General features: G+C 50.7%; 2 protein-coding genes across 2 annotated transcripts; both read left to right on the top strand.

Moving 5' to 3' along the window:
* The first annotated feature begins 5,606 nt into the window (after nucleotides 1-5,606).
* Nucleotides 5,607-7,698, top strand: DIO3 (iodothyronine deiodinase 3). Its single transcript, XM_053945784.1, has one exon. It carries the CDS (start codon nucleotides 6,243-6,245, stop codon nucleotides 7,065-7,067), a length of 825 nt encoding a protein of 274 aa, XP_053801759.1. The 5' UTR covers nucleotides 5,607-6,242; the 3' UTR covers nucleotides 7,068-7,698.
* On the top strand, nucleotides 7,152-11,402 carry LOC128789233 (basic proline-rich protein-like). Its single transcript, XM_053944959.1, has 5 exons — nucleotides 7,152-7,210; nucleotides 7,725-7,987; nucleotides 8,093-8,335; nucleotides 8,848-9,412; nucleotides 11,378-11,402. Exons 1-5 carry the CDS (start codon nucleotides 7,152-7,154, stop codon nucleotides 11,400-11,402), a joined length of 1,155 nt encoding a protein of 384 aa, XP_053800934.1.
* The last annotated feature ends 637 nt before the right edge of the window (nucleotides 11,403-12,039 follow it).

Here is a 12,039-nt window from a genome sequence, read left to right as displayed (position 1 = left end):
TTCAAAGTAAGCTGATACTCCTGCCTTTCTGGGTAAACTCCTCCATTCTTGCTAAAATGTTTGCTCCTCTTCTCTACAGCTTATTCAAAACCATTAAACCACTGCTGGGTAAAACCATTATATTGTAGAAAATGAGGGTCACCCTGAAGAAGATTATCCTATACATGATCCCTAAAGATTTGCCTTGAATAAATGCTTTTTTAAATGCTACTTTTTCCTGCCTTCCCCTCTGAGTCTGTTAGAGATTGAAAATTTAAACGTGTGTATCATTTCAGGCAGGGCACATGCAATCACCTTAAAACCTGAGAATTATTAAACTAGATTCTATTGAAATTCTTTATATTCTACTGCACTTGCTAAGGAAAGTGAGATGATGAATATTGGATCCTGAGTTTTCAGACTCCCTTTTGTCTGTTATCATACTACATGGCTTGGGCAAAATCACAATCACAAGGAAAGCACCAGGAGTTCTGTAGCTAATCACTCACAGCTTTCATCACACAAACCTTGGGGCTCTGAGGACCAGTCTGTGACAAAAGACCGCCAGACAGCAGTGAGAGCCCCCCTTGGCAAAGGATCTCAAAGGAATGGTGCTCCCTTTTTACCCTGACAGAGGCTGGACCCATACTTTCAACTCCAAACTATCCCAGTAACATTTTGAGAAAATACTCCTGCTAGGCTGCCTTTTAAAAGATGAACTAATCTGAGTTATCAGCCTGCTGTCCCCGTCTCTCTAAACAGTGTTAGTATATTGAATTTTTATGTCATGCGCTGAAACATATTCTGTTGCAAAACGCTGCACACGGTGAATTTTGTTACAATCTTCTGAGAAGAGATTTAGATTCAAGCAAATTGCATCTCCTTATCCTCATCTACAGCACACCTGAAAGAAAGACAATGGTAGAAGTATTTTCTCTTTTCTGACAAGGACTTCATCTGTATTCATCATGTATAAAGTCTCTGCTTAAGTATAACTCTACAGGGTTCCACTTCTGGACTAGACTGTTGTCTTTGCTGCAGAGTAAACCATTCAGATCACTGTAATTGCACTGTACTACCAGGGGGTCCAGCCTGAGCTCTTGAGCCACAGAAGCTTTTGAAGAGTTTGCCTGATGGCTAGCAGGGATGTGCATGGCACAGGGGGTTCTGGATAATCCGATTTCCCACTGATGGAGGTGTGTTAGCAGCTGCTGTTGAAGTTGATTTTGCTGGCTCCCCCCAGAAGCCATCTGTGCACCCTATCCAGCTACATTGCCCAGCAGGACCTTGTGACAGCCACTGGCATCTCCTGTACATCTATGCTCTTCCACTACACAAAAGGGAGACTATCCACAGACTATCCACATCTGCAGTGAAACTTGTTTTTGCTCTTAACACATTCTCCCTATGCAATTCTACCCAGGGGCGGATGGATAATATTGCTAAGTCAGTCTGATGGGATGGTCCTGTTAGCCCTGCCTTGGCCACAAGCTGTGGCCATTTCTCTTGTGCTTCCCCTGCACCACAGATGATAAACTCCTTTAATCATTAGTAAGTTTAGGGAACAAACTTGTCAGGAAATAACTCTTTTTTTCTAAAGCCAAGCTCTTCTGCCTCCTTAGTCCCCAAAGCACGTCACTGCAGATCACTTCAGGATCACACAAGACACAGTGCAAGCAGAAGTGAGGAAGGATTGATGGGATGGAAAGTTGCACCTTTTGTCATTCAAGTTGCACTGAAGGTTAGTGCTATTAGACACTATTTTAGGGATTCTAAAGTAAACCCACTCACCAAAACCATCTGGGTTTAAAACCAGAATTCTTTAATCCAGAACCTTTTGATTATCTGGTTTCTACCCCAGCCTGACAGGCTGCTGGCACAACAGGGGCACTAGGGAGCAGCCATGGAGAGGCAGGTACAGAAACCCACTAGCACATCAGGGGAAGTGTACATTTGGCTGCATGTCAAAGCCTTGGTAGATGGCTCACAGGCTCAAGAAAATGTTGGTTTCCACTTACTCAGGGTGAACATTGCACTAACAGACCTGTGGCTGTGGAATCAGTTCTCCCAAATTAAACAACTCTTTCCCAGTTCATCCCAGAGTCAGCAAAAAGTGAGGGAAAAAAAATTTGAAAGGTTCAGTGCAGGGAATCTCTTTGTCATATATGACACGCTTGTCATGTATTCAAAGGTAAGAGTGACAGGGTGGGTAGGAGATTCAAAGGCCATGGCTCTGCTACTGATTTTATAGACAAATCTGCAGCACAGCACTTTTTTTTCTTTCCATACTCAAACCTACTTCAGGCATTGCCTAGGTGCTTGGATTTGTATGTTTTTTCCTGAGTCATATATATTTTATTAAAAAAAAAAAGACAGCAGGGAGGAAAATAAGAACAGGTGTCATCTAAAAGTGGTGAAAGATTAAGCAGGAGGCAGCTCCAGAGACAGCCAGACCCATGCACAGTCTCCAGCATATGGTAACTTTTCCAGAGGTGTTGCTACAAGCAAACAACTGCAAATGGAGTTTATCCACCACCAATTTCAGCAATATAACATTTACCCACTTCTTACAGATACCAAACAGGTGAGTAATTTACCACTGCACCACTGCACCTCTCTTCAGTCACCGGGTGGCCACTTAGATGTGTAGAAATTGCCCAGCTCTTATTTCGGGAAAGTCTTTTTCATTTCCTTCACATAGAGTTCTACCACATTAACGACATGGAGCTTAGATGACATGAGAGGTGGAACTCTTCCAAAATACATTTCAGTTCCTGTCAGAAAGTATTGCGTGCCTTTGTGCAGGAAATTATAAAATAGAAAATAAACATGTAAATATACCATTTCAACACATCCTCTACATCAAAGCAGACCTGATGGTTTTAATTTCAGCTTTTTGAGGTTTTGCTTTTATAAGTTGCTGAATTTATTTTGTAGCTCCTGTTTATGAAAAGAACTTTAAAAGAGTTATAAATTACATTTATCAAATGAAGAAAAACTACAGCTATAAAGTTCTCAGAAAAAAGGAAATAATGTGAACCATGTATGTGCACTTGTGCGAGGACACACACATACAAACTTATGTATTTTTAAGTTAGTGACTGCTGAACCACAGACCACATGCAGAAGAGTAAAAACCACCCATAACCAGATGTGCCACTGTAAAACCCATATTTTAGGATATATTCTATGAAATCCTCAGTATACAGGAAGACATAAGTTCCCACACTATTAATATCAGTGATACGGATTCCTAGAAAGACTGACTACCTTCACACACCTAAAAATAGTCCAAGTTCCAACTGGGAGGTACAGCCTTTGGGAAGCAGAGAGGGGGTTTCACAGAGTTAAAACACAGGATTTTGAAAACCATCCAGCTTAACACAGACGTGAAAACAGCACCAAGACGTCACTTCAAACCTTCCGAGAACCAAAGGGCTGCAGAAGGAATTCCGCCCTTTCCCACAGAGTTAATACACGAGCGCTGCACCTCGGCTGAGCCCATCAGAGCATGGCTGGTAGGGCCATGTAGAGCCACCGTGGCCTCAGGACATGCTTGAATTTTCCTGTGGCAGGAAAGTGTAGCAGTGGGCTAGTGAAGCAAAATGCTTCAGTTCTCTGCTCTATGCACAGTTGAAAAGGAAACCCCAATTCAAAGGTTTCCTTCAAGCTATAAAAACAAAGCAAAGCTGTTTATGGGGAATGGAGAAATAGTCATTTCCAAAGCCCTTGTCCAGCTGCAAATAGGGTATATAAGACCAGATAGCATTTTTACCTCGGAATATCTCTCATGGATTTAGTGGAGCAAAGTTTGTTGATATTCAGGGTTGCAAACTCATCTGTTTACTCAGGCTTTTGTCTGTCAGCAGAGTTTGAAGAGGTCACTTTGAGAGATCAATTTTTTTCCTGGGGGTTTCTTCAGAGCTACCACAATTTGTTATTGCGTCTCTTTAGAGGCTTTAATTTGTGGTTTTCAAGATTGCATAACTGCACAGAGAGGTGGTGAGAGGCCCACATGAATAGTTCAAAATAAGTTTGACAATATAGTAAATATCTACTCAGTAATTTTCCCTGGACTGAGCACCATGGAATGCCAAAGAAGTTATTAATCAGGCTAGTGGATGAACGTGGTTTTATGAGGGCTGGAGCATACACTTCCCTTCAGATGTTAAAATGCTGAATTACCTTGCTGCTGACTCCAACTAAAGGTGACGCACCAGGGCACTACAAATCAGCCGTCTGATTAGATTGCTCTAAACAAGCCTATTCAGAACCAGATAAAGAAAAAAATAAAATGGGATTTTAATTTTGCCTTTTATTTAGGGTTCTTGTAATAAGTTACATAAAAATGAAGCAAGCTGCCTAGCCTCCCATGAAGAGGCTCAGCATTCATTTTTCCATTTTGCAGATGACAGACGGAAGGTACAGACATGCACAGTCACTTTTGGAGCACAAACTGTGCCTGGGAGAATTGCAGGTCCTTGGGGTTTTTGGGAATCTGCAGCCAGAGGCCTGGCACTGGCCACAGGCAGAAACAGGGCACTCAGGACCCACAAGCACACTGGGTTGCATGTCCCAAAGTCAGTGTGACAGGCACCTAGGTGAGTAGCAGCTGCAGCAGTAGCTCAGGGTTGCATGAGCCGCATTTGCATAGCAGAGGGCAGTGTTCAGCGTTTTGGACAAGTAATGCCCCTTTCTGAGGAAGCTGGTGGGGAAATGAAGCGCATGCTGCAAGCTGGGAACCCTGCGACAATGGAGTGGCAAAGTTCTGAGCAGAGACACCAAATTACATTTAAGCTCTGTTCTTCTGGGACAGTTCTCCATCTAGTTCAGCAGGAAGGAATTTGCAGGCCATAAATTCCTCCTGATGGGTGAAGACTGAAGGTGGCTAGTCAGTGTTTAGCCCTGCATAGTGAGCACTTTGCTATTGATACACAACCCACCCAACCCAAAACAACTCGCGTGTCCACTCTGGACAGCACACAGGTCTATCTGGCCATGCCCGTGGGGTGACACTTCAGCCCTCAGTTTAAGGATTTTGCCAGACCTAGTCCCGTGAGAAGCTTGTGTTTGTATGTCACTTGGCAGGTGCAGAAAAGTACTGCTGGCTCCTCCTGGGACGCCGTAAGGGAGTGTCTGCCCTGACCTGCTGCTCTCGGGGACGCAGCAGGACCTCAGTGAGCAGCGGGACATGGCAGGCGCAGCGCTCTCCTCCCGTCGCCTCCGCCGTCCCCTCTGCCCACCCATTGTAGCGCTTCCCGCAGCAGCGGCCCCGCAGCGGCCGCGATGCAGCCCCGTACTCGCGAGTGCCGCGAGGGGCAGGTGGCGGGGCCCGGGCCGGTGGCGGGGCCGGAGCAGGTGGCGGGGCCGGGGCCGGGCGCGGACGCCCCGGCCGGGGCTGAGGGGCCCCGCGCTCCCGCCGCCGCCGCGGCTTCTCGGCCAACAGCTCCCTCTGGCGGCCGCCCGCGCCTCTCCTCCGCCCGGGGCAGCGCCCACCGGCCCGCTCCCACCTGGTGCCCCCCGCGCCGGGATCGCCGCCGCCGCCGGGGCCCGGCCCGCCCAGCGCGGGCCCGGGGGAAAAGGGGGGGCCGGGGCAGCGCCCGCCGCCCGTCCCGCGCCGCCGCCGCCGGAGGATGTGGCCGCGGGTTCGAGACCCGGGTGCTCCCGCGGCGCCGGGGCGTGCGGTGGGGCGGAGGCTGTGCTCAGGGGGCCACCGGGCTGCCGGGGCGGGGAGGGGAGGAAGGCGCGGCAAGGGACGCGGCGATGGCGGCCTGTCCCTGTCACCTGCAGGCGCTGCCGGGACGGCCCCGGCCCCCGCTCCCGCCCGGCCCGTGCCCGCGCAGCCCGTGGGGAGCCGGGCGGGGGGCGGGCTGTGCCTGTTGCATTGTCCTTGGCGGGGCTGTCTGTGAGCGCCGGCTCTGTCTGAGGCCGGGGACCCCGGCGGTGCCCTGTGTCGGACTCTCTGCTCCGCCTGATAGCGGCTGCACCCTGCTCCGTTGCACGTCCCTTGCGGCTCCCGCCGGGGCTCTCTCCCCTTTTGTCTGTGTATTTTTAGGTCATTTGAGTGGAGGGGTAGGTAATCCCCAGGCTCAAGTTCCAGAGGGGCGGGTTCTGGACGGAGGTGGAGTCACTTTTCATTTAAATCCCTGACTATAAAATGGGCTTGAAGAGAAGCGGGATCTCAGCTGTGCTGCACAGACCCCGGCACGCAGGGTGCGTGGGGGCCCCCCGGCAGCCAGCGCCCTGCAGCACAAGCCGCTGCGATGCTCCACTCCGTCGGCGTTCACACCTTGCAGCTGCTCACCCAGGCGGCCGCCTGCATCCTCCTATTTCCCCGCTTCCTGCTCACCGCCGTGATGCTCTGGCTCCTGGATTTTCTCTGCATTAGGAAGAAGATGCTGACGATGCCCACGGCGGAGGAGGCGGCCAGCGCCAGCGAGGAGCCGCCCCCCGACGACCCCCCGGTCTGCGTGTCCGACTCCAACCGCATGTTCACGCTGGAGTCGCTGAAAGCCGTGTGGCACGGGCAGAAGCTGGACTTCTTCAAGTCGGCGCACGTGGGTTCCTTGGCCCCTAACCCCGAGGTGATCCAGCTGGACGGGCAGAAGAGGCTCCGCATCCTGGACTTCGCCCGGGGCAAGAGACCCCTCATCCTCAACTTCGGCAGCTGCACCTGACCCCCGTTCATGGCCCGCCTGAGGTCCTTCCAGCGCCTGGCCGCGCACTTCGTGGACATTGCCGACTTCCTGCTGGTGTACATTGAAGAAGCACACCCCTCCGACGGCTGGGTCAGCTCGGATGCAGCCTACAACATCCCCAAGCACCAGTGCCTCCAGGACAGGCTGCGGGCAGCTCAGCTGATGAGGGAAGGGGCGCCCGATTGCCCCCTGGCCGTGGACACCATGGACAATGCTTCCAGCGCCGCCTACGGTGCTTACTTTGAGAGGCTCTACATCATCCAGGAGGAGAAGGTGATGTACCAGGGAGGCAGAGGACCAGAGGGCTACAAGATCTCGGAGCTGAGGACCTGGCTAGACCAGTACAAAACCCGGCTCCAGAGCCCCAGCACGGTGGTCATCCAAGTGTAAAAAGGACCTGGCAAGAAGCGCAGGGGTGGAGAGGCAAGGGAGGGCGGGAGGAGAGGTGGGGAGGGAGAAGGCACTGCGTCGCAGATGGCAGGAGCTGTCTTCCCGCGGGGACACTCGAAGGAGGCTGCTGTGCGAGCTTTCGAGCAAGACGTGCCATAGTCCTTTCTCTATTCAAATCATGTTGATTTGCCAGCCACGCTCTGTCAATACTGTATTTCCATGTGCGTTTTGTAAATAACTCTCTTTCTTTCCTTCTTTTTTTTTTTTTCTTTTTTTTTTCTTTTTTTTTTTTTTAGCGTTTACTATTTTTTAAGGAGGCTCTCTTCCTACGGGATCTGTTCCCGGCTGCGTGTGTGCGCGGGTGTGTGTCTGAAAAGTTGTGTACAAGTGCTCCGTGCTGCCTAGCAAGTGCTAACTGGGATTTCTAGTATTTCTTTGTGATGACCGATTTTGAAATGGATTTCTCTAATGCCAGGAAATCGCGTCTGATGTTGTCAAATACTAGAACTGCCAATAGCCAGAGCTGGACGGAATGTCCTATTTATGTGGGGGGGTTTTGTAAGACGTTGGTTCACCTTCCTTTTTTTATGAATTTTTTTAAATAATAAAGGTTGAGTAACTACACGTCTAAGGTTGACTGCCTTTCTCTATCTTCAGACCGCTACGTTCACTTTCCCTTTTGCCTACCTCGCAACACGCGCCCCCCCCGCCCCCCGCAGCCGAGGAGGGGCAGGCGGAGCGGCAGGCGGGAGAGGATGCGCTGCCGGGGGCTCGGGGGCGGCGAGCTCTGGCTCGGCAGCGGCAGGAACGCGCATCGCCCGCGACCCGGAGGAAGGGGAGAGTACTGGGTGTCCCCATGGGGAAATCCAAACCTCCGGGGCTCCTGAGGGAGGAGACCGGTCAGGAGGACCGCGTGCTCCGTCAGTGACCCCGGCGAGCCGGCCCCGGATTGAGCCCTGAGCCCTGGAGGGCGAAGGTGCAGGGCTGACCGGCGCCGTGCAGGCGAGTCCCGACCGAAAAAAAAGGCTGGGGAAAGCCGTCCTGGGCGGGAGAGCCGCCCCGCAGAGGACACCTCGTCTCGGGCACGCAGGCGGTGCCGGACCGGAGCCCGGACGGGAGCCGCACCTGCGGCGAAGTGCGGCTGAAGGGCTCGGGCAGGAGGGCAGCGTCCAGCCCGGCCGTGCGAGACTCAGCCCCACCCCCGGGGGCCCGCAGCTGCGCTGGACAGGGTGCGGGGTGCCGAACCTTGCTCCCTCGGACCCCGGCAGGTGAGACAGAGCGTGGAGAGCATCCCGCAACCTCCACAGGAGCCGTACAAAGCTGCCCAGAAACAGTGGGTCTTTAAGAACCACCCGTGGCGCCTCTGAACTCCTCCATGTCCTTGACGAGGAGCGGGACGAGGCGCCCGAGATGTTAAGCCCCTAAGTTTTAGAGGGGGTGCAGGGCCCGAAGGCAGGGCAAGCCGCGGACGCCGCTCTCCGCATCTGGGCACCGAGTCGCGCCCGCAGTGCTAAACTAAACCTGCGGGAAGCTGTTTGTAAGGTCGTTTTAGCCCCTGTCTTGACAATGTTCCTCTAGACCCGCAGTGTTCCAGTCTTTCAATATTCACGGTTTAGACTAGCACGCGTAACTGCTCCCGCCTCTCCCCGCAACAAAAGCTGTACCGTGTGGTCCCCAACAGAGAAATCAGATGCACCAACCCTGCTCGCCCGTCTCCTTCGCCTCCGCAGCCCCCTGAAAATCGGGCCGCTCTGCTGAGGTGTCAAAGGATCCGGCTCAGGTGCCCCCTTCGGGCTTCCCGACCAGCCTGGCCATTGCGCCTGCTCTGACGGGGTCGAAACCCATTCAGCCCATCTTCACCTTTCCGCTGCCCCCAAGAGCGGACCGCCCGGCACCGGGCTCAAGGCACCGGTTCCGCCTGGCTGGGGCGGCGGGCCGAGAGCCCACCCTGAGGTGGCCCTGCTTCCCCTGGCCGGGCGCTGGGCGCAAGCACAGAGCCCTCTGCGAAGTCCCGGAGGGGAGGGGAGCCTCGGCGGCAGAGCCAGCAGGACAGGCTGCGGCAGGGCATCACCCCGCTCCCTCCGGCATCACCCCGGTCCCCGCGGCACGGGCAGCGACCGCCCAGGCACGGCAAAGGTGTGGGTGCCCGAGCCGCGGCCAGCCCCGTCAGTGCCCCGCCTGCATGGGCACATCAGCCTCGGCTCCCTCCCGCCACCCCACGAGGGACGAATGAGCGCTCCTCCCTGGTACGAGACTCCCGAGCGCCACAAACCTCGCCCTGCCCCGCCGCGGGACAGCAGAGCCCCCACTCCGCCCTGCTGCCCGCGGCTCCCAGCGCGGTACCGGTACCGGCCCTGGCCCTGGCCCTGCCCTGCAGCGCCTTTCCCAGCCCCACGCACGTCGTGCCCTAAAAACCGAAGGCAGAGGAGCAGAGGAGCATCGGGTCTCCTCTCTCGGCTACAAGTGCAGACTCCGTGCACGCGATTGCTTTTTTTTTTTTTTCAGCTTAGTTTTCCTGACTTTACAATAAAGCCATTCTTTGCTTTCTCACCTTGTTATCTCTTTCCTTCATCCGTTTTTGGCAAGCTTTAGTTGTAATCCGAAGTTACGGCAAGACTCGGGTACATCCCCACCCCGGCCTGGCCCCCAGGACATTTTCCGGTCATACAGACAGAAATGGTCACTGTGGGCTTTAATAATAACAGAAACAGCCTCATCTTTACTCTCTACTACTAGCAGATCTTGGTCAAAGGCTATATGAGGTCAGGATTTTTTTTTTCCCTAAATAAGTCAGCTTTCTAAAGCTACAGTCCTCCTTTAAAGCGAATACAGAGATCTTATTTATCACTTTCTCTTTAATCAGCAACAGAAGAAAAAATTGCTATGAATTCCTGGAATCCCTGAAAGAGATCACACTTTTCCTTTGCACAAATCAAAGTTATCTGCTTTTATTATATCCTCCACTTAAAATGAATCATAAGCCTCCATCCCACTGAGCTTTCTCGGGGATACTTGTTTAGCACAGACGAGAACAATACGCTGTACATCTAAAGAGCCCCGGGCGGCAGAAGCCTCTCCGACTGATACAAAGGATTGAGAAACGTCCTATCTTTAAAACGCATTTTTAGTGCCTTTCCACCTCCCTACTGCACGACAAACAGAAGTCAGAGAGCGCAGAGAGATTTATCAGAGAGAGATCTGAGTGGCAGTTACATGTTCTGTCAATAATTAATTGAATTATGTCCTCATCATAATTACATACAGTCCTCTAGCCAGGAGGAGAAAGAAGGAAGTTGTGGTGTGGTCAGAGGGGGATCTCAGGACATGGTCCAGTCATTAAAAATGTGATGTAACATTGCAATCTGGTGTATTCTGAGACACAAATGGGGAAACATAAATGAAACCAACGACTAAAATCTTATTTGATTTACAGCAGGGAGACAGAAAAAGCACTTGCCTTCATTAGTTGTTTTCATTACTGCTTTCTGCTGGGGATTTAAAGGTACTTTGCCATGCAAAGAACAAAGGTCTTGCTCATTTGAACTATGACTTATATGTCTTTCTATTGTTCACCACATACTACCTGACTACATTGGATGTTTCTGATGTTTGAAATAAAAATTTTAATTGGTCCAGAAATTAAAATTAGTCCAGCAAAGCATCCTATACTCAATACAAATGACACATTCAAATAGTCTTGCAAGCAAATTCTTACTCTGACACTTATTTTTCTGTACTTCTTCCAGTCATAAGGGAGATCATCATATCATTATTAATTTATTATTTACTAAGAGCTGTTAGAGTACTCTTTTGGTACACAAATGCAGGAAAACAAAGAGCTTGATTCAGTTCTCACACAAGTTTTGCACTGGTGTAACTTCAATGACACGGGTGTAGTCACTTCAGAACCACCTGGGTGTAATTATGATCAAAATCTGGGCTATTGCACTTCCTTTGCTTTTCTAATGTAGAAAAACCTCTATTTTTCTACAGCATGCTGTGGAAGACAGACAGCTGTTTGCATATAGAGCTCAAAATCATTCTCAAGTTCCTCCTCACTGTCAGTGCCAGGGTCCTATATCCTGCCACAATTTAGGCATGTCAGCACATTTCCTCACCATTCTGCATCCTCCCTACAGCATGAGAGCTGTAAACCCCATCGATATGTGCTTCCTTCCACTTGTTAAGGCAGATCCTCCTGGTGTCTTGAGCTTTAGATCAGGTAGCTTTTCATTCTAATTGCTTTTAAGATCCAGCTGCCAAAAGGGAATTTGACATCTGCTTCCCTCTTTGCAAATTTCTCTTTTCAGACAGAAGTTTGATGATGCCTCTTGAAAAGGGGTTCATTTATGACCTCCACTTAATTGACTAACTCATGTATTTCTCATCTTCTTGGTCTTCCACCTGCTTCTTCAGAGATTCTGGAAGTGGTTTACACTGGTAAATGCACTAACACTTAATGGCCAAAACCATCTTAACTAGAATTGCAAACAGTATTCAGTACTTCCTAGGTGAAAATGCAATACAGGACAAGGTTAAAATCCTTCAGCCAGTTGTGGGGGTTTTTTTGTTTTGGTTTGTTTTTTTGGTGTTTTTTTGTTTGGTTTTTGTTTGTTTGTTTGTTTGTTTTGGTTTTTTGGTTTTTTTTTTGGGTTTTTTTTTTTTTTGTTTTTTTGCTTTTTTTTTTGTTTTTTTTGGTTTTTTTGCATGAGAATCCTTCTCAGAGCTTGTGCCCTCAAAAGTAAGGCTCCCTCAGGCTGGTCCATGGAGTTCCTGTGCCAGCTGAACTTAGAAGATCAGGTCTGTATGTTGTTTCATCTCTCTTTGGCAAAGTAATAGCTCCATCCTGACTTTACTCATGGAAGCATTTGCTTCCATTTCCTTTCAAGTAATAAATATCCTCCATCTTAAAAGGACCTTTAGGACGTGGCCATATGGGGTAAGGTAGCCTCAACCCCCTACACAAACCCCC

This window comes from Vidua chalybeata, chromosome 6 (assembly GCF_026979565.1).
Source record: "Vidua chalybeata isolate OUT-0048 chromosome 6, bVidCha1 merged haplotype, whole genome shotgun sequence".
NCBI lineage: Eukaryota > Metazoa > Chordata > Aves > Passeriformes > Viduidae > Vidua > Vidua chalybeata.
Note: the sequence above shows the minus strand (reverse complement) of the source record. Positions and strands in the feature narration are given on the sequence as shown.

What these genes read in the sequence shown, in the direction of transcription:
- LOC128789233 (XM_053944959.1), top strand. Translation starts at nt 7,152, where the DNA reads ATGGCAGGAGCTGTCTTCCCGCGGGGACACTCGAAGGAGGCTGCTGTG. An exon ending in TCAGGAGGACCGCGTGCTCC is followed by an intron (nt 7,988 to 8,092) that starts GTCAGTGACCCC and finishes CCGAAAAAAAAG; the next exon opens with GCTGGGGAAAGCCGTCCTGG. An exon ending in CGGCTCCCAGCGCGGTACCG is followed by an intron (nt 9,413 to 11,377) that starts GTACCGGCCCTG and finishes TTCTCTTTTCAG; the next exon opens with ACAGAAGTTTGATGATGCCT.